Below are 21842 nucleotides of genomic sequence, written 5' to 3' on the forward strand. Positions count from 1 at the left end.
GGGGCACAAGAGCAAATGTTTTTGCCCTGGGGATCTCTAGGAGCTTAATCCAGCCATGCCTGTGAAAGCACTAGTCCTAGAACCCAAGTTGAGAGCCCTTCCTACAGTCCTCGAAATATAGACCAAATAAGCAGAGCAAAACGCCATCAGACGCCGCTTTGGGCTTTTATCTGCAGTTATTTGTGTGATTTCAGGTCAAGGACGTATGCAAGTGAAATAAACCCATCCTTGTTGTGACTCCTCTCATTTTGACTGAGTGGTGCTGCTGATGCTGTGCGCACCGCACTGAGCCGGCCTCAGCCAATCACGTCAGCCGGCAGCGGGAGGAGGCGGGGGGAGCGTCCGTCACAGCTAACGGACCGTGGAGCAGCAGATCACATTCTTCGTCTGTCGAACCGCGGCATCACGTACAGGTTCATGGACTTCTGACTGGGCTGTTTAAAGAAAAAAAATATCTTCACCCTAAGGCGCAGTATCATTTTCATTTAACTGTTATCCATGAGATTCTTCAGGCTTACCTTCAAGTGCTTCGTCGACTGCTTTTGAATCTCCTCTGTCAACGGCTGAACTGACCGCGGCGCTTTGTGAAAATTTCCATCTCTTGGCTGAGCTGAGGGTTTCCATCGTGTGATAATCACAAAAACTGCGATTTTTTTTATTTCAAGAAGGCGAAATAACAAACTCGGAAAACCAAACAGACAACTGGAGCACTGCATAGCTGTTACTGTGGCTACGTCTCTGTGTCTCGCTGCTCTCTGAGCCCGCCGGGTGCCTTGTTAGCCAGGCACATTTATTAAACTTCAGCAGCCTCTGGCTAAACCAACAGCCAGCTTGCTTTTTAAAAAAATAAAAATAAAAATAAAAAACATTTTTCTGCCGCTACCCAACAATATGTCACCTGAGTTGGAAGAGAACAGCCAAGGTGAGTATGCTGAATGACCGCCACTGCTTAATAATGGCTTATTATTTACCATATGATTCAACCACTAGCTGAAACATAACCACATGCTGATGAATTAGAGCAGCCGTGCCTCACTCAATGCTTGGACATTATTCTTCGGGGAGAAGAGCAGCAGCCCCACACCAGCTGCACTTAACCTGCCTCAGTCTATATTTCTCATCACATCATAAATACGCCTAAGGATATCTAAATACACACTTTACACCAGAGCTTAGAAGTCATTTCAAAGCTAAATGTGGTGCCGAACACGTGTCACTCCTGACGAATATAGAAGGTATTTATTCCTTTAATAAATCATTGTCAGGTTTTTACGTCAGTGTCATGAGAGCATCATCATTTAGCTTTCTATGGTTTATCCTGCTTACAAAATTAGATGACTCATACATACTCCAGCATGTTTCCCTCTGACGTGAGTAATTGGAGTTGTATTCTTGACATAGAACCCATTCATGTCCAAGAACAATAGATTTTGTCTTTATTGTCTTAACCTATCAAGTGGTCTATTTTGATACACATTAAATTATCACGTACAGTGTGTAACTATCCCTCATACAAATGATCTTGAACTTACAGGTATCCTTCTCATTAAGTTGCTCCATAGACGCTGACATCCCTTACCTTCCCCACTCTGATCCCCTCCTCTGTTCACACGCCCCCTCAAACTGCTCTGATCTGGATTCAGCTGCTTTGCTTTGCATCCAGCACTGAGCGGCTGACACTGATATCATGGAATGGCAATAATGAAGTGACACATTGCGTTTATTTGCGTTAGAGCATGTGCGTGCATCTATTCAGTGGTGTGTAGGCGAAATAGACACAGCAGAAAGCTGTGTAAGTGACAGAGGAGCTTGAGATATACCTAGACCCAGCTCTCTGCTATGCTGTACCGCAGCACACTAATCACTCTGTCTGTGAGACAGAGACAGAGAGAATGAATGTCGGAGGAGGGCTCAGTGATGGCAGTACAACAGCAACATGATTTTTGCCGAAAAATGATAATTGTATTAGAGCACTATACACACAAAAATCCAGTGAATGTATACAGTGAGATATATTTCCGCTGTGTTATGGCTTAGTGGAGGTTTGTAAAAACTGGCAAAGGTTGTACTGATGCTGTACTGTCCCCTACTACTGTTTTATTAATCTTCAGTCAGTCAGTGTCTATGTTTTCATTTCTTTGTTTGTGTCCGGTGTTTCACCAGAATATGCACCACACTCTCTCTTCCATTCATAGCAAGTCTGGCCCAGGAGGCTGTGTTCATCAGTCTCCAGTGCTGACGTGTGATGTGAAGTTGTGAATGTGAATATTTTAGATATGACTGTTGTTAAAATATTGTCTGCTGTCCTCTCTGATAAGAGTGTAGATATTTTATTAGTTGTTCAGACATACTGATTATTGCTGTCTTATCTGCATCCATTTGTCCTTCTTCTTGTCTCTTTACTTCCTCTCGCAATCTCTTCTTCTATCTCATCTGGCCCTTGTACATCTTTTCCTGTCCAGGTGAAATCAGTCTCCCCCAGTTGGAGGCAGGGACCCTGTCCGAGGAGGAGGGAGGGGGGTCAGCCCGCCCCCTGGTGCCTGTGCCTGGAGGGGGCCCAGGGTGTGGTGAGGGTGGAGGAGCTGGCCCACCGCTGACCCAGGACGGGGCTGCAGCCGGGACTGGAAATGGGGCTGTAGCAGTACCAGTGGTGGAGAGAGAAACCTGGACCAGACAGATGGACTTCATCATGTCCTGCGTGGGTTTTGCTGTTGGCTTGGGCAATGTGTGGCGGTTCCCTTATCTCTGCTACAAGAATGGAGGAGGTGAGCTTCAGGAGCACTGTGTAATTAATATAGTTATCTGTGTTACTATAAACATATGAGAAGTTGCACTTAAAATGACCCATTGATCAATTTTAGAAAAGCAGGTCTGATTGATATTCAAGCCTGATATTTTCAACAACAAAAAAAACTACAAATGAGTACAAAATGGGAATGTGCAAGCACATTTCATAGACTCCTTGGGATTTTCAGCTACAATGAATTGTGTGTTTATTTTGCATTAAGTTTCTTTTGTGCATGGGCACACCAGTGTGCATGGTCCTTAGCTTCCTCCCTGTATGATCCATCACCGTTGTTTGAAATCAAGCCAATGATAGTGTCTCTAAACTTAATGATTCAGTTTCCTACATATTGGGAGATCTAGTATTGTCTGTGCAGAGTGAACAAATGGATACAAATTAAAAGGTTTAGAGCTACCATTACCTTGGTATTAGAATACAACACAAAGAAATGCATTGTAGAAAATCTTCAGGGGAAAAAGTAGTTCCCCTAATTGAAGAGTCTTCCTGGTATTTTACTATAGACAGTTTGTAAGAGTTTAGATAAACTCAGATACTCCTGACAGTTGGTGGGACAACAGTGAAAAGCAGAATGGTACAGGCATAATACTGTAACAGACGAAGTAGGTAGACAAAGCAGGGCTTGCGTGGCTGGGAGCACGTAGCTGAAAAGCTGTGCCCACCCACGTGGTTTCATTTTATTTGTTATAGCCACCCGTTGCTTAACAGACGGACTTAGTACCAGTAGCCCCACAGTAGTCCTGCTGCTCTCTCACCGGTATATGAGTTTATTTGGCAGGTTTTATGTCTTTTCCTGTATCCTCTCCTATTATATCTGTGCCAGCTTGTCCAATAGTAACCTGCCCTGAATGCAGCTCTCAGCCTTGACTTGTCTTATCTCTGCCCTACCCAGTTTTCTATTTTTTTATGAGGTGTTTAGTAAGAATGAAACTGAATGGGCGACTCTGTGTGTGTATTTGGGTGTTTCTTAGTCCAGCCCTCCCTCTCCCTCATGTGTGTGTGTGTCTTGTGACCCATGGCTCTGATACCCACCTTCTGGTATCATATAACAATGGCCTGCCTCACACAGTCCACCCCCTGTGCTCCTGCCCAGCACCCATGTAGCATACAAAGGTGCTCTCTCCCGCTCTGCTCCTGATAAGGAGGCATATGGATATGTCACACAATAACTGTCCTGTGACTGTACCCGTCCTCTCCTCCCCTCAGTGTCAGCACAGCCACGTACGCTACAGTACTTCATTTTACGTCCTTGACCAACCCAGGGTACACCTTGTAACACAACAACTGTATCTGATAAGGGCTGGGGCTCTGAGTCTGACCTTTTTGTTACTGAATCAAGGACAGGCTCCATTGGAGAAAGTAGATAGATAAGTGTACTGTAAATGCGAGGAAATGTATTCATTTATTTATTTATTTGTAACTCAGCTGCTAGGCCTGATGTGTCTGGTCTAGTTATGATTAGAGAGGATTTACTTAAGCCTATTAAGGATTCAGTTCCTCAATGATTTGGCCAATATATTGGGGTATGTCAGCACAAGAATTTTCTACAGTCATTCCATTCACGCCTCCTATTGCATCTCTCTCCCTTTCATTCTCTCGCTCACTCTCTCTGTGTCTCTCTTGATCTCCCACCCCTTTCTCTCTTAGACTCTTGCTCACGAATGTTTCCTTATAAGGCTACAGCCCTCAGCTCTCTGAGAATGACATAAAGAATGATGGACTGAATGAGGCACAAATTGTCAATCAATAGCACAGCTGCAGAGACAACAAGGCCAATGCCTTGATGTGCAATTTTTTGTATTTGTTGTACCTCCTCTACCACAGCGTTGTCCCAGTTTCTCTGCGTCCCTTTCCTGTGATCTATCCATCTTTCCCTCCTTTCTTCTCAGCCTCTCTCTGCTCTGCGTCACTGCTGGTCATGTGACTCCCTCCCATCTGCGCACTGTGGTGGCATCACACAGTTATATTGTTATTCATACCAAATCGGTGCAATTTAATTTTGTGAATTAAAAGTCTCATGCCGCCTTTTTTCATGTGTTTTTCTACTGTCTATTCCTGATCACAGCAAGCTTCTGCTACAGCATGAGAGTCCAAAAGGAGATTATTTATAGGAAACACTGGCATTCTCTGTCTGTCTCCTTTCATTTTCCAAGATTTATACACTGGGGGGTGAGACCATGTGGGAATGTGGTCTCAGACTTTTGGATCCCACTCTGTATATAAAGGGTAATTGACAAATTGGTGTATGTTTAGCACTTTCAAATCCTTCGTCCTCTCTGTCGCAGACATAAAACCTGAAGACAAGATCAACATTCAGTGATCAGTTACCAACCAAAAAATAAAAATGTTGATATGATTTCTTCATATTTTCAAATTCATATAACTTTACTGTGGGGTGTTGTGGATGTCAGGGATTTAATTAAGTGTGTGACCATGTAATTGCAACAGCCTTTGTTGTTGCATGTCACCTCACTAACAAACAAACAAACAAGAAGAGCAAAAAAAACATTATTAGCATATTATTAACATACATACACACAAAAAAAACACTTGTTCGACAAATACACCTTTATTGGTACTTGACAATGAAGTCTCATAAATGTCAGGTAAACTTTACTGAAATATGGTATGGTAATAATGGTATGTTTTCTCTCCATTACATCTTTCTGAAACAATTGATGTTTGAAGTGAAAGAAGCCACAATGTGATGTAGTTAACTGTCATAACAAGGAATTTATTGATTTGATACCATTATTAGCTATAGGCATTATTATGCCATTAAAAGGACCATAAATCACTCAGACACTGCAGTAATATGTTTCCAATTAAGTATCCAAACCTCACCAATGCTTCCCTTTGGAACAGAGGTAATCATTGTTTTTGAGTTACATTGGGTACTTAGGTATTTCCCACAATGAGACAATGTATCTGGCTGCCTGTTACTTAGGTACTAAGTGATGATTCTGTGTGTTGTGTGTTCCAGGGGTTTTCCTGATCCCCTACTTGCTGATTGTCTTCATCGGGGGCATCCCAGTCTTTTTCCTGGAAATTGCACTGGGACAGTTCATGAAGCAAGGAGGGGTCTCTGCCTGGAACATCGCACCCCTCTTCAAAGGTACCTATCCCTATTTAATAACCTGTTCATGCTAAGGTGTCTGACACACATACAACACATTTATATTTATCTGAGTAAGGTTTTTTGATATTGTTCATCGCCACATATTTGCAAATGACATCCTTGCACAACTCCTCTGCCTTTCTCTCTCCCTCTCTGTCAGGTCTGGGCTTGGCCTCAATGGTGATTGTGTTCTTCTGTAACACCTACTACATCATGATTCTGGTGTGGGGCCTCTACTTTCTCTTCCACTCCTTCACCAACCCGCTGCCCTGGGCCACCTGTGGACATCCCTGGAACACCCCCAACTGTACACAGGACTTTCGGCGCTCCTGCCACAACCGCAGTGCTGCACAGCTGGCTTTGCCTTCATCTGTGGCCACCCCCTCCAACCTCCTGTCCTCTACGTCCCCATTGAACCTGTCCTCAGCCCAGCTCCTCCTCAACGCCAGCTGCGCAGAGGCTGAGGGCATGCGCTCCCCAGTCATCGAGTTCTGGGAGTATGTCTTAACTTGACTGGGAATTGTCATGGAGGACTAGAGCAGCGAGTCAGCAGTCTTAAAAAAATACATTTTATACACATTTTTGTCTAATTTGACCTGCAAGCTGTAATTGAACTTGCAGTCTCCCTGCTAAAGTTATTCACTTTTACTTTGTCTTCAAATATGCCATTGGTGTGTTTGGAACCCGTCATCTTTTCTAATGGACACATCTCTCTGTTCTCTCTCCCAGGCGTAAAGTGCTCCGTCTGTCTGGTGGGCTGCACGAGCCTGGTGACATCAGCTATGAGATGGTGCTATGTCTCGTAGCCACTTGGATCATTGTTTACTTCTGTATGTGGAAAGGAGTTAAATCTACTGGCAAGGTAAAGCATTTCCTGGCTGTCCAATTCATTGTGCTTAATGTCACGTGTTAGTGTTTGGGGTTAATGAGTGCATATATTATGGTTTCATATGTACACTGTACATAAAATGCTACTTGTCACTATCAGGGTTCATGGAGTGCAGACTATTATTTGCATGGCTTCGTGTGACAGATTTAAACAAGTGCAGCATTTTGCCCCTTGACCCCAAATCAGCTTTGGTATAGTGAAAGGATCAGTGTCTAGACTGATACACATATGAACACAAATATAAGCACACACGTGTATTCTTTAAATGTCTACTAAGTTGCGTAGATGCTTTCATTCCTGTTTTCTCACGTGTATTTACAGTATATACGTGTGCAGCTTAATTTTTCAGTCAGGCTATAATCTTCCACTGATCCCTGTTATGTTATACTCTACATACACATTGTTCTGAGTGACTTCCATTTAGTAGTATAAAAAAGATGTCCACTTCTCATTATTTTAAATGTGTCTGCTCTGATACACTGACATAATGGATGCATCCTTATTTTGTAGCATATGGAGCTGTCTGTGTTTGCATACTTGTGTCTCCAGAGTAGCTACAGCTCATAGAGAAAGGGGGAAAAAATAATGAAGGAGATTGAGCCAGCCAGCCAGCTGTAAGCCGATTAGTAACTTTCCACCATGTAGATGTTTTAGAGCTGGAAGGGGGCTTTTCTGCCCATGTTCGCCCTAGATCAAGGCAAATATGTGCTTTCTCACTACTTTGCTCTTACCATACTGATTTAACTGGGACTTGATGCTTCTATTAGGTAGCATGGGGAAGCTTTTTGAGCATAACTTGTCAAAAGACTACCTTCTGAAAAGGTCTGCCAAAAACCCCTGCTATTGCAGGAGGTTTACAAATTGTCTGGCTTTCCATTTACAGGCTACCTTTTCTTCAAAGTAACATGACAGGGCCCATTACACATCTACTACAGGAGGGACCTAATGGGCTTCTACTTAAGACTTGAGTATTTGCAAAGCAGGTAATTGCTTAATCAAAGTGATAAAAACATACTTAGGTGCAGTTGCATTGAAACATTTGACCATAGCTGATGGACCATGTTGATAAGCACTAAACTTTTCCAGCTAGCCTGTTAAATTCATCATGTAACCACATCTTTTTTATGTACTTACTTCATGTAATGTGAGGGGTTTAAATGTTTACTTTGGAGTTTTTTACTTTCACTTAATACAAGTTAATGCATAGCACTCAACTTCACCTCCCCACCCCCTAGTATATCCTACAAATTAATCCTCCAGTGTCTAGAAATGTACTTCACATCTGTCTTTTTCCATTGTTCTGTAGGTTGTGTACTTCACAGCTCTCTTCCCCTACCTGGTTCTGATTGTTCTTCTGGCCCATGGAGTCACTTTACCTGGAGCTTTAGATGGGATTGTTTACTACCTGAAACCAGACTGGTCCAAACTTGGTGAAGCACAGGTATAACTTTTGCATAGGTTTGCATTTGGGTACCAATACACATATGTCATATCATCATTCAAGAAACAGGAAGATTGCAAAACATTACTCACACATTTCCCTTTGTGAAAGGTGTGGATTGATGCAGGCACTCAGATTTTCTTCTCCTATGCCATCGGACTGGGTGCCCTGACTGCACTGGGCAGCTACAACCGCTTCCATAACAACTGTTACCAGTGAGTTTATACACAACATAAAATCAGACACCACTGTCATTGGAAGGAGGCCAACATCAACACAAACACTATCAGCCAGACTGCATTCTGCTGCATGTGACTGTAGACTTGAGTACTACCAAACAAACCAGAAAAAAAGAGCATTTCAAATAGAATTAGGTTTTCTTTCACTACTCATACTCAGAAAGAAAGCAACCTCAGTCTGTCTTTACTAAAAATGGCATGACCAAAAGATCAGTTCTATTTCATTTTTGTGTTGAATGAATGTTGAATTGTAATGACTGTGCTGTTCTCTGGCCACCAGAACAACCATTAGACTTGGTGAATGCACATTATTCACATTTCAAATGTAAAGTCGTTTTCCCCCAGATAAACATAGAAGTGAATCCGTATCCAGGAGGAATCATAACAGTATCCGTAACCCTACAAGCTTTCATTTATTTAATTTTATTATACAAATGAACTGGTACAGTAGAAGGTCAATCAGGCCCTTAATGAAGAAGGGAGTGTACTGTAGACCTGAGTTCCATTGTCTGTTTTTAGTCACAGCTGGCCTCTCTGTTTCTGTTTTGTAGGCAGGTTGATGATCTTAAATGTGTTAACCCTAAACAGACAGGGATATGTAAACATATTAAAACCCTTATGAGGTAGTTAGCTCCACAGCAGTAGTAGGGATAATTGAGAAAAAAAAAAATCTTATCACTTGCTGCTTGAATATCTGGAATGTCTCTTATAGTAGGAGTTTCATGAATATCCTGCCATCTTACTTTTTCTCTGCCTTGACCTTAATTGGAAGTTGAAAGATGAGTTTAGATTCTGAGGTATGTTAGGTCAGCTCTGTTTCTCACACACACTTAAAGTAGCCCAGGAATATCTTGGGAGATGTGTATATAAACCACTCTCAGATACCAATGTATAGTACATTTGGGACTCAGGACCCAGTTTTGGGGTCTTGTTCATTTGCTTTCAAACCACATTGCTTAGCTTAATTTATGTCTTTTTTTATCCATGCTAGATGTTAGATGTTAGAGATGACAGTGTCAGTCACCAAGACTTTGGTCCAGAGTGAAATATCTTGAACCATTGGATAGATTGTCATGAAATTTGATATATTAGCAGTCTTCATGTGAATAATGGCAGAAACTATTGCTAACATTGCATGCTAATGTGTTAACATTTAGCCCATGTTTAGCTAGTCTTTACGGGCTAAACTTTAAAATGTTGCTTGCCAAAATCCAAGATGTTACATGCTAAAACAATAGTTGTTAATATGCTATTTTTTGTGTAATAATGTCAGCATTCAGCTCAAAGCTTAGGCAAACCAAAGTACACTTGAGGCTGAAGTACACACTAATGAAAGCTGAGCCATGTGTTGAAATGTAGATTGTAGAGTGGATGAACATTTGTGATATGTGTACAGCAGCACTCCCACCACCTGGATGCAAAATGTAATATTTTGCAGCACCAGAAGTAATGTTCTGGAGTAAGCTGTCTCCATCCAGCAACTTTGTTGTCTAGTAGGTAATGAGCATCACAGCTTCACAGTGCCACTAGTGTGGCTATAGTCTTTTAGTCTTGTGTAATAATTGTGGTCTTGATGTGGACTGCTTTCTTTATTGAAACGCCCAGTCTCACTTGTTTTGATTATCCACATCCATAAGTGTTCCTCTAAGAACTGCTTCAGATTGATAGAGCTTATTGAGGTTGATGGAGAAAAGGTTGCTCCTGAGCGCAGCTGCAACAGTGTTATAATAACTGTCCTGGTGCCACTGTTGTTTATACAGAAAGGATTCTTGGCTAGTGTTGCCAACTAGACTTGACTTATCAGAATAAACAGAAGGTCATTCCTCACTGTGCAAACCAGATAACAGGGATGTTGTTGACTTCAATCCTAAATGGGAATTAGATCTCCAACATAATTTATTTATAAATTCAGGCATTATTATAATGTTAGCTATACAGCTATACACTGTATATACTGTATGTAGCAATTAGTCAGTAGGGGTTTTCCTTTCACTCTTTACCCTCTCCGACCTTGAAACAGACTTCCCTTTGGTTTTTCTTCTCCTCCTGCCAAGTTCAAAGACAACAGCAGCTTCCAGAGAAATTGCTATTGATCCCATATTTACCATCCCAGCCCATCTCTTTGGCTGCGAGTGTCTGTCTTGAGTATCTAATGTGAGCCTCATGTTACAGCATATTATAATGCATCTTTTCCTAACAATGTCATTCTTGTTGTTCTGTTTCCTCCCTCTCTCTCTCTCTCTATATATATATATATAAATTACTCTTTCCTTCTTCTCTATATTTCCTTGCAGGGATGCATTCGTGCTGGCCATCATTAACAGCGGAACCAGTTTCTTTGCAGGCTTTGTAGTGTTTTCTGTGCTGGGCTTCATGGCTGCAGAGCAAGGCGTGGACATCAGTAAGGTAGCTGAGAGTGGTAAGAATACAGATTCCCCATGATTTAGCCACCTAAAGGCCAGTGTAATGAGCTGAGTGTTGACAGTGAGAGCTATACTGTATGCCCTTGATACTTGCTTCTCACTCTGTGTCTTAATGTGCAGGTCCAGGCCTTGCCTTTATAGCCTACCCCAAGGCTGTGACTCTGATGCCTCTGGCGCCGCTCTGGGCAGCTCTTTTCTTCTTCATGTTGCTCATACTGGGCTTAGACAGTCAGGTAATACTTTAATCTATACCATATACTATATATTCACTTTAGCTTTAACATAAAGGAACTGTATGCTAATTTAAGGTAGTACCTGTTTCTATATTTTGCTGTCTTTTTGATCCTGTAGCACTTAATGTAGAGTAGCTATAATAGCCAATCTACATTTCTATCTCTATTTTCCCTCTCACTTCCTCTCACAAACAGTCTAGACACATCACGTCCAGTTTTAACATTGCATTTCTTAGCAGCCTGTTTGTTGTGTGTCTGTTTGAGCCAGTGCCTACATCCATTGTTTTACAGCCCAGGGATTTGTCAATGAGCTTCTGTCTGATTCACACAGAGAGCGTCTGTCTGCTCTCCAATCCATTCATTTACTCTCACTTTCCATTCTCTGCCTCATTTCTTCTCCATCCATCTCCCTCTTTTTCCTGCCATAGCCACATTGCTCATGCATGTGCTGCCATTTCTAGTAAATTATGTAAAAATAGCTCCACAGCTGAACTCATTTTGGAGGTTGAAATATGTTTCTGCAAAGAAACACATAGTGTTCTTGTGTTGGGAGACTGAGGAGCGGAGTCTGAGGAGACATGCTAACCTGCAAAATCTCAGTGTTATGTCAGGTGCATCTGCAGTTCAGTGCATCTGACATACAGTATGTTGACTGGTTGAAAGGGACGGTTAGTGGGGAGTCAGCAACAGTGAAATTCTGTGTATGATTCTTAACCATTTATTTTGATTTCCTTGTTTTAAGTTCACATATTCTTCCTGGATATTTTTGTTTGCTATATCCAACATTATCCTCTATTGAACACAGTGATGTTATTTGCAAGTATAGTATGTTAGTAGGTCACAATGCAAATATCTGTGCACAACATCCATGCATGTTCACACACTCAGACTTCAGTCCACTCTTGGTCTGTCATTCACTTTTCCCTTCTCTTTTCCTCTCTGCTATCTCTCCACTCTCTTCTTCAGTTTGTAGGGGTAGAGGGGTTGATAACGGGAATCATGGACATGCTACCGCCTACATCTGTCCTGGGCTCCCTGCGCCGAGAGGTGGTAGCGGCCATCTGCTGTGTCATCTGCTTCCTCATCGACATGTCCATGGTCACTGAGGTACAGTGAGGATTTCCCAGAGTTTCCAACCTCATGTGGTTGAATTCTTCACAAACAAGTCATTTTTAGGCAGGCAGATTATAACACAACAAACTTTGGGGCAGAATATGACGCCATTCAGAAACTAGATGAAAGGCCACAGTTTCTTACCTGAGTTTGAGATTGTTTCCAAATTATTTTAATGATTCTTTGATTGTGTAAATCTTAATTGGGCTCTGGAAACCATTGCCATGACTGAACTCAGATGAAAGCTTAAACAGTGGAGACGAGGCTGTAAATAGGTCACACATAAAGTATTAACAGCATATTCTTGATGTTGACTGCTCTCTCTGGCTCTGTCAGGGAGGGATGTATGTCTTCCAGCTGTTTGACTACTACTCTGCCAGTGGCATCACTCTGCTGTGGCAGGCCTTCTGGGAGTGTGTGGTGATTGCATGGGTCTATGGTGAGACAACACTGCATAATTACAATGCAAACAACACAACCCACGCACAATTCATTCATTCATTCATTCATTCATTATCTCATCATTTTTATTTCATCCCCGCCAGGCGCAGACCGTTTCATGGATGACGTAGCTCGTATGATCGGCTATCAGCCCCTACCCTGCATGAAGTGGTGCTGGTCCTACATCACACCTTTTGTCTGTGTGGTAAGTGTTGCTCTGTATGTTTTTTTATAAGTTCAAATAGTTGAAATTAGCTGACGTATTTGTGTGCAAATAGGGAGTGTTCCTGTTCCACGTGGTGAACTACAAGCCCCTGACCTACAACACAGTGTACACATACCCCTTGTGGGGTGAAGCACTTGGCTGGGCATTGGCTCTGTCCTCCATGCTCTGTATCCCCGTCACTGTTCTCTACAAACTGCTGCGCTGCAAAGGATCTTTGCGGGAGGTCAGTATGCCTGGGTGCAAATGTGCGTGTTTGCACACATTCTCTTGTGCTTGTGTGTCTGTTTGTAATTGTCGATAAATCAGTAGGAATGTGTCTCCTTGGATACCGACCTCCCTCTGCTGTTCGTCATTTGGTTTGCTGATTTCATCATTACTCATTAGAGAAGGCTGAAGCATGAGTCCAGTAAACAGCTCATCATGTCCCTGTCTTTGTCTATGTAGCGGTGGCAGCACCTAACCACCCCAGTCTGGGGCAGACATCACCTGGAGTACCTGGCCCCAGAGAGTGAGGCCAAACTGCTGCCCCCTGCAGGAACCAAGAATACGCTTCTCTTTGAGAGTGTCATCTGATAAAGCTGAGCCCAACAGAACACAGACCCAAGGTCGCCCTTGACATCAGCACACAAATACACAAACACACAAACTACTCAAAATACATGCAAACCACATTGGCCCGATAAGAGCAAAGTGCAGATTAGTTACACACCCCACAGTTTTAAAGCTATGGAAAAGCCCTGGACAAATGGACCAAAGATTAGATGGGAGAAAAACTGAAACACACCAACATCTATACAGTCATCACAGGCTGATATTCCCTCTGCTCTGCTTTCTGACTCTACCTCGCTGACTCTCCCCTCTCTTTCCGCTCCCCGCCTTTGTGCTGTCCCGTCCCGTCTTGTTCTGTAAGTGTGATGTGTCCAGTGTAGTTGCAGTATCTTCCCTTTCTACGCCTCTCTGTTAGGGTTTCAACAGCTTCATCAGTCCCAACATGTCATGCTATTTTGTTGTGAGTGAGCAGAACCTCAAAATATTCTGGTGAAACTTTCAAAATGAAAGACCTCATATCTGCTGCTGATATGCCATGGTCTGAATGGGAGTGTGGATGCTGGGTATATGTGTGTGTGTGTGTGTGTGTGTGTGTGTGTGTGTGTGTGTGAGTGTGAGATTGTGTATGTGTGTGTGCATGTGTTTGCAAAAAGGAGTGTGTGTTGGACCATGGCAGTGGTGTCTTCATTTACATGTAGCATTGCATTTGACCATTGTTTTCTGCCAACTGTATTCTCTTAATTAACTGTACAAAAATAACTTCCATTTGTAAAAAAAAAATAATAATAATAATCAAAAAGAGACGATGCATCACCACTTCCAGCTGTGTGTTATGAACTAACTTAAGTATCCAGTGTATTGTAGGGTCTGTGAATCAGTGTTAACAATATTTGGAGGGGATGACGATCAGTATTTCCACCTTAAGAGAAGGAGAGAAACTTTAGATTGAACTGTGCAAAGAGCAGGAGACGGGCTTGTGGGGAGGGGGAAGAGACCTGATGCCATGAAAGGAAAGAAGCAATAAATGACCAGATAAGGATGGATGCTATGTGTTTTTGTGACTCTTTATTTACATGGTCTCATTCATTTTTATTCATAAAACACACTGTGGATATGTACAGAAAGTATCCTGCTTCAATCTCATTAAATATGTTACACCTTTACCTGTATAAAAATAAACTCCCAAGAGATATTTGATAGTTAAACATTTATAAAGTAGCTAACTAGAAGTGTTATCAGTCAGTGAACACATTGTTGTGCAATAGGCACTCTCAAGGAAATGTGTTTTTTTTTTAACACTTGACATTGTTTACATTGGAGTGGTTAATCCAACAAACTAATAATGGAAGGACCCCTTACATATTGCAGGTAGATCATTTATTTATGGTGGTCAGCCACTGTGTCAGGAAGCCCTGACATCCCACTTAGTCCGCTGAAAAATAGCTCCGCACTCATTTTTCCAATCTACAAAATTGCACATAAATGCATCTGTCTTGCAGACCTTCTAAATGTTTATTGCTTTCACATACATTTCTGAAAGTAAAAAAAAAAATATATATATATATGGCTGGGGAGCAAATATAAATGGGTGGGCTATCCAAATCAATTACATATATGTGAAACATGTAGCATACGTTACAACACAGTGCTTGGCAAATGCTAGAGAGTTATGATAGATGCAACACGCGACTGGATCCCAAAAATAGCAGAGCTTCAGATGTCAGAGGAATCAGATGTGTGAATACTGACTATAAATACACCGGGACTGTGTTTAAAAGCTGCTGCTCTGTGAAAACATAACACCTATTATACCACATCTGCAATTCAGCTCATTGATGAAGGATTTTGGAGCAAATGGGTTGTAATGTAAGAACTAAGAACCCCTCCCAGAGGGAATGGCCTGGCCATATCAATGACAAATATTTACATTCTATTGATTTATTATGGAAGACGTCTGGCTTTCCTTTTCTAAAGGAACAGGAGGGCCAATTGCATTGATTCAAGGATATAGATTGACAGACACATACACACACACATCATTTTCCGTCTGTTTACAGCAACACCTCAATATATGTGAGTTTCCCCTTACAGTCAACCTTTCAGTCATTCTCTGCTCTCTCACACAGGCTATAAATACAGACTCCTATTAGTCCAATGTTACATTCTCCTACTCAACCCCCGCCCCTTCTCTGTCTCTCACACACTCACCACAGAGCGAGAGAGCTGCAATGACGTATTGCTGGCTATCTCATTAGGCGATATCATAAAAAGCCTGTTGCCACAGCAACGGCTCCCTGTATTTCCATGGCAACCAGCCGCCATGTCAAGGTGGTGCATTCAGAGACAATGACGACCAGTAGTGAGCAATGGAGCAGCCAGTAGCCCAAGAAAGGGAGGAGGAGGAGGAAGATGGCGAGAGTTGGAACAGTCTGACCCCTAATGGTTACATCTGGGTGTTGCAGGAAACATCCTAAAAAAATGAGGAAGGTTATGGGATAAATGGAGGAAAATTTCAGAATATATACCAGTAATGATAAGTGAATAAAGGTGGAGGACCTTAGAAGTGTCATGAATAGTCATATTGATGAACGTACAAGTATGAAGTCTGTCTGCCCCCGTTTCTTGAGAATATGAAGCACTGCATCATGAACTGTGACAAACAACCGGCTTTTTGGGATGGACTCTGAGAAGAAACCTGCAGTTTCCAGCTGCTCCACGACGCAGGCTAAACAGACAGAAAAGCATGCATGACAATGAGAGACCATGAGAGGAAAAGCATTTTGTGATTATAGAAATAAATATTTATGTTTGACTGACATGTCGGACAGGGAACGATGTGGCGCCGCTGAGGCTGGGACCTTGATGCATTCACTATCTGAAGTTTCACCGCCTTGACTCTACATTAAGGACGTTAACTTTGTCTCTGTTTTTGTCTGGAGTGCCACTCACCTTGGCAGCCTGCTAGATAGATGTCCAAATCAATCTCCTCAAAGTCCCTGAAAATCTGGCAGAAAAAGATAGACATCACTTTGTCTTTGTCTTCTTTCTTTAAGAAAATAATTAAAGATGAACCTGTATGCTTAGCAAAATATCAGGCGATTACATGTTAACGATGTCAAAACACTTACATTTTTCAGTGTATTCACAGTGACTGTGTCCACAAAGCTGGTTGTTGAAATGTCCAAGATGATGCTGTGTGTGCCTGATCCGCAGGCCCATCCTATCTTGTCATCACCATGTCGGGATTCCTGGTTGATGCTGCCATCGCCGGGGCAACCAGTGTCCGAATCCGAGTCCAGCATGGTTTTGTCATGTTGGTAAGCCCAGTTCACTTGTCCTTTACTGAGGCTATTTGTAGAGGTCTCTGTCAGGCTTAAGGCTGGACCATTCCCTTGAATCTGTCCGCTCAATCCTGGAGAGACTTTCCCCTCATTCATCTCTAACTCCTTCAAAGAGAGTGTGCCATTGGACAGGTGGCTGACTGCTTTTTTCTTTTAGGTTGAAAAAGTGGAAACAACTATTAGAAACTTACGAGTTGAAATTTTTAAGTGACTGGTTTCATTTAAGGTGTCTCTGAATGTGTCATTTAGGATATCATACTTGTTTCTTTGCCTCCTTTTTCTCTTTCTTTTTCTGTTTCTCTTGTTTACGCTTCAGCTCGGCGTCTCGTTTCTTCTTTGCCGTCAGCAGCTTCCCGATTTCAATTCCACTCTGCACAAAAAGCCGAGCATCACATTAAAGAGAGTAAAGAGAAAGTGAGACGAGCGGGAGAGATAATGAAAGCAATTAAGGCTGCTGTAGACGGCAGACAGAGATTACATCCTGTAATCAAATGCAAGCCAGCACACAAACACACACACCTTCTCTTGCAGGGCCTCCAAGTACATCTCAGCATTTGTGTAGTAGATAGTTGTAGAGGAACGGAAGATTTTAATTCCTGGAATCTCTTTAGCCTGCAGGGACACATCATGAAGTAGAAGAGGTCAGGAACTCACACCCAGCTCTGCTCTCGTTTGCACTTTCTATCTCCCGCATGTATTGTTCAACTGAATGGAGCTTTCCCACCACTGATGATCTTACTATATCCACAGAGTGTTCCTCTAAAAGGGTCGGCTCACCCAAATTACAGTGGAGGCTGATGGGAATGTCAATAGTTTAGCAGGTATTTTGTCATAAACAAAAGCACAAATTTAAATTTTGATGGAGTTTGATGAAAAGTTAAGGGATCACCAGCGTTATTACAACTCACCCAGAACCGGACATGAATGTCTGTGCTAAACCAATCTGACAATCTGTCTATTAGTTGAGACATTTCACTTAAAACTACAACTACAATGGTGCACTTAGAGGAAAGGTGAGGAGATCACTATGACAGTCATTAGGATTCACCCTTTGTGGATCATGAATGTCTGCACTAAATTTCATTCCAATCCATCCAGTAGTTGTTAAGATTTTTCAGCCGTGTGGACCAAACCTGCCGTCGCTAGAGACATGACACTAGCATGGAGAAAAAAAATTCAACGGCAATATCAAATTACTTTCTAAAGAGAAATGAAAACTGTTGTCAGGGAGCTCTGTAGATTATTAACTGGGACATCTGAGTTACATTCACCATCATTTTATAAAGTGGCAGTAGAAGTCTTACAGGACGATAACTCTTAAACTGAAAAAATGAAACCTAATGACATCTACATGGCTAAATAACACAAGAGGTAAGTGAGAAAAGAAGTATTTTTATAATTTGAGTGACCCGTCCCTTTAACTTTCTGTGAATGAATATCACTAAAAGTTTCTTACCTCCCTGTAGGACTCCGTGTCCAGATACAAGTCAGTGCCTGACACGTGGCCCAAGATAGCGTAACGGGGTCTGAAAGGTATTAAAATGACAAAATTACAGCAATAACTGCCCTGCGCCTCTGGGAACATCTCATCACAATCTTTCATTATGTTTGCATATATATCGATGATTAATAATTAGTCGTAATATGTAGTTACAGTTGTGTCCTGAAGATGAACGTGAGCATGGAAAAGCCAATGGAGACGGCCAGACCCAGGTCCAGATTGAGCAGGATGGTGCTTGTGAATGTCACCAGCCACACCAGCTAGAGGGCAGCATAAACACTAACAGTCAATGAGGTCATCAGTGATGAACGGTTCACACAGTATTTAACTGAGCAGAATGATTCTTAAAGAGGATTTAGTCGTACCAGATCAACCTTGTTGGTCCTCCACAGCTCAGGTATGTCCATGAACTGCTTAAACATTCCTTTCAGATTCACAAACACTATGGTAGATAAGACAGCCTGTGGAGCACACACACACACACACACACACACACACACACACACACACACACACACACAGATGTATTCAGATATACCCACAGCCTTATTGGTTATTAAATTGTCTGCCAGGAGAGATACTGGTCATTAGCAAGAATTGGTACAGGGAGGAGGGTGTTACCTTTGGGAGATCTTCAAACAGAGCACCTATTTTCAAAACCGTGATCAGCACAATGACGGAGGAAATCACTCCTGCAACCTGATAAGACACACACACACACACACACACACACATACACAGTGATTGTACAGTAAATGGTCTCTAGTTGAACATATGAATTAGATGTAATCAGATGCTGGTATTTGTGCTGTTTGTGCACATTTGCGTTGTATTTGTTTACTTGTGTCTTTCCCCCTGTGCTCTCCTGAACGAGGCTGCGAGACAAGGAGGAGGTCACTGAGTAACACTGGAAAAATCCACCGACAGTGTTACTCAGACCCAGAGCAACCAGCTCCTGGAAAAAGAGAAAAAGCAAGACAGGCACAGTTTGAAGGAACAACGTGTACATTTAGGCTGAAAAACAGATGACCTTTGACATTAATCCTGACATTTGATGGCTATTAATACCATGGCCTTTAGTGTCAGGAGTCTGTGACCTTCAGGTGAATAACATCAGTGTAGTGTTTTTTTATGGCAATGTCAACACATCACTGCCACTCTGAGAGCAGTGCCAAGCATATTTAAGACACACTTGATTGCATAAAGCTTGTTGGGCATTAATGATTTAGCAGGCCAGCTCTGAGAGGCTGTGAGTGCTCCAAGCCCATCTCTCTCCGGAGCAGAATGATCCCAGTCACATGCCTCCGCAAGTGTGTGTGTATGTGTGAATGCTGTAAGTGTGTGTGTGTTGCAGACAAAAGTAAGAGCTGAAAAAAAAAAAAAAATCTGTGCATACACATGTGCAATGTAAAAACAGAACTGTGGAGAAAGTACGAGTTTTGCCTTTGTGTGTTTCTATTTTCAGGAGAGCATTAATCAGTTTTTTTTCCAATAACATGATGGCATGACCTGCTGTACCAGCAAAAGGGGAAACAGCGCAGTTTAATCTCAGGCTGTGGTTTGGCATAAAGACTGAATAATCAGAGGAGATTGCATAAGCAAACAAGAACATATTTGCATCTCCATGACAGAGGGGAATGATGACAAAATTTCTGTAATATCTGTGATCCCATTTATACCCACTTGTTTTCATAGAAATGTCTCTTCATTTCCTTCTAACGTTTAACAACATCTCATTATCCTTTGTCATATACATAAACCAAGTAACCCAGAGGGAATTTCAGTTGCTATTTCACGGTGAGGTGAATCTTCTATTGCTTTGTCACATAGTGTTATGCACTAAGAAGAGAAGTTTGAGGCTGTATAACATTTAGAAATGCATTTGTGTAATTACTGGCATAAATGCATCTTTGCCCAACTCCTTGAGAGGTTTGGGCAATCTAGTTTCAGTCAGTCATTACTATTAGGATATAATCCAGACATCAATGATGCATTAAATGACTTGTAGATGGGGGACTATGGAATAAGAGAAACCCTTTTTTTCCTAAATCATTCATATATTCTGTTTGAAATAATGGAAAATCAATTCACAAAAGGAAAGTTGCTGTTTGTAAACAATGCTGTTGAGAAACAGTCACAAACTTACAGTAAAATAAATATCTGTTCTTTATACTTTAAAAACAAGAGACAGTAGCAACTGAAAAATGTGCCGATCTTCTGATTGGTATGACATGAAAGTATTTTTGTTGTTGCTTCTGTCATACTTGTGCAGTCTCAGTCTGAGATGAAAGAATCTCCTGCTTTTGTAATTCATGCCAATAAAATACCTGGATTGAATTTATTTGAAATGAACTAAGCACCAGAAACAGATATGCACAAAAAAAACAAAAAAACATAGCTCTGTTAAATTATTCATGGCTATGCTACTGGGGTGCGGCTTGAACCAGGTTGTTTTTTACAGAATAATTTTTCCACTGATGTGACCGTTATGACTAACTGCGAGCAGAGAGTAAAGTCTAATATGAGGACAAAGTTTGGCCTGTTAGCAGTGAGTCAGACAGGAAGAGGGACTCCAAGTATAACTCTCACAGCTTTTTGTGAGAAGCACAGTGTGTCTCTGTGTCTGTGCCTCACCTGGTTGCTATCCACCTTGTAGCCATGTTTGAGGGCAAATGTTTTGCCGAGGGAAATGTTGATGGCGTAGCCCACAATGGCCACGGCAAAAGCATCACCTATTACCTGTGAGAACAAAGTGGTATCTGGAGCTCGAGGGGCCTTGAGCCTGCAGCAGGAGGAAAAAGATGAATGGTTCAGGCTTTTATCACTGTTACTACGTACAGCACAAAGAGTCCTGACACAGGACAGCTCACAGTTCCCCTGAAGCTGTTAAAACCTCTTGACATTAAAAGATATTTAAGTAACAGGCTTCTTGCCAGAGTGAAACTTTTAAACTCCAGCAGCCTCTTGCACTTTGCACATGCTGTAGCTTCTTTGTTATTGTTATAGATTTTTTGGAAGCACTCTCTGCAGCTGGCAGACATATTAACCTTTTCAATAATTTAGAAACACACCCATCTTTCAACCTTTGTTTTTGCAAAAAAAAAAAAAAGCAAAACAAAACAAAAAAATGGCCTAACCAGAATTCCACGAATATCACATTAAGAGCAAACTAACACCCTGTGACCCAGTTTCTTTGTAGGATGCGTCATAACACCTCTGCATATCAGACAACCAGGAAGTAGGGGGCTTTTCTGTCTTGAAAACAGTTTGTCCTCAGTTTCACCTCCTCCCCCCTCACTTTCTCTTTCTTTTTTGTCCACACACACATACACACACATTTCATTCACACAGAAATAAACTTACCCACTGGGTATCTCTCCAACCACATCAATGCTGTATTTACTTGTAAGTCCACAATAGTGGGTGATGATTGTTGCTGCTATGATCTGTTGAAAAAGGGGTAAAAAAAAACAAAAAACAATGTTAGTTCAGTAAGTGGAGGAAATCATTACTTTGAGCACATAC

At 41.8% G+C, this 21842-nt stretch overlaps 2 protein-coding genes and 1 long non-coding RNA gene across 4 annotated transcripts in view; 2 read left to right on the top strand and 1 right to left on the bottom strand.

The window, feature by feature from the left end:
- si:ch211-117c9.5 (sodium- and chloride-dependent creatine transporter 1) lies at nucleotides 1-14518 on the top strand. The gene is made up of 14 exons (XM_056384428.1): nucleotides 1-922; nucleotides 2463-2765; nucleotides 5787-5918; nucleotides 6082-6418; nucleotides 6651-6783; nucleotides 8117-8251; nucleotides 8363-8466; nucleotides 10785-10909; nucleotides 11034-11146; nucleotides 12113-12253; nucleotides 12596-12698; nucleotides 12805-12905; nucleotides 12979-13149; nucleotides 13371-14518. The coding sequence occupies exons 1-14, from the start codon at nucleotides 892-894 to the stop codon at nucleotides 13497-13499; spliced, it is 2058 nt and encodes a 685-aa protein (XP_056240403.1). The 5' UTR covers nucleotides 1-891; the 3' UTR covers nucleotides 13500-14518.
- The window catches only part of si:ch211-117c9.2 (solute carrier family 26 member 6), a 15742-nt gene continuing 8418 nt past the window's right edge, over nucleotides 14519-21842 (bottom strand). The window contains exons 7-19 of one of the 2 annotated variants that reach the window (XM_056384426.1): nucleotides 21681-21763; nucleotides 20952-21099; nucleotides 19159-19272; nucleotides 18939-19016; nucleotides 18683-18778; nucleotides 18471-18577; nucleotides 18273-18342; nucleotides 17336-17428; nucleotides 17076-17186; nucleotides 16604-16966; nucleotides 16425-16479; nucleotides 16070-16200; nucleotides 14519-15945 (exon numbers count right to left, since the gene is read on the bottom strand). In XM_056384426.1, the coding sequence (XP_056240401.1) occupies nucleotides 15919-15945; nucleotides 16070-16200; nucleotides 16425-16479; nucleotides 16604-16966; nucleotides 17076-17186; nucleotides 17336-17428; nucleotides 18273-18342; nucleotides 18471-18577; nucleotides 18683-18778; nucleotides 18939-19016; nucleotides 19159-19272; nucleotides 20952-21099; nucleotides 21681-21763 (1476 nt within the window). In that variant the 3' untranslated portion in view covers nucleotides 14519-15918. Of the gene's footprint in view, nucleotides 15946-16031; nucleotides 16201-16424; nucleotides 16480-16603; nucleotides 16967-17075; nucleotides 17187-17335; nucleotides 17429-18272; nucleotides 18343-18470; nucleotides 18578-18682; nucleotides 18779-18938; nucleotides 19017-19158; nucleotides 19273-20951; nucleotides 21100-21680; nucleotides 21764-21842 lie in introns of both variants that reach the window. The other variant, XM_056384427.1, reaches the window with a different exon arrangement.
- Nucleotides 18681-21842, top strand: part of LOC130174531 (uncharacterized) — a 6518-nt gene continuing 3356 nt past the window's right edge. Inside the window, exon 1 of the long non-coding RNA XR_008828602.1 lies at nucleotides 18681-18714. This is a non-coding gene — a long non-coding RNA (uncharacterized LOC130174531). The remainder of the gene's footprint in view (nucleotides 18715-21842) is intronic.

The sequence above is a fragment of the Seriola aureovittata genome, chromosome 9 (assembly GCF_021018895.1).
Source record: "Seriola aureovittata isolate HTS-2021-v1 ecotype China chromosome 9, ASM2101889v1, whole genome shotgun sequence".
Taxonomy (NCBI): Eukaryota; Metazoa; Chordata; class Actinopteri; order Carangiformes; family Carangidae; genus Seriola; species Seriola aureovittata.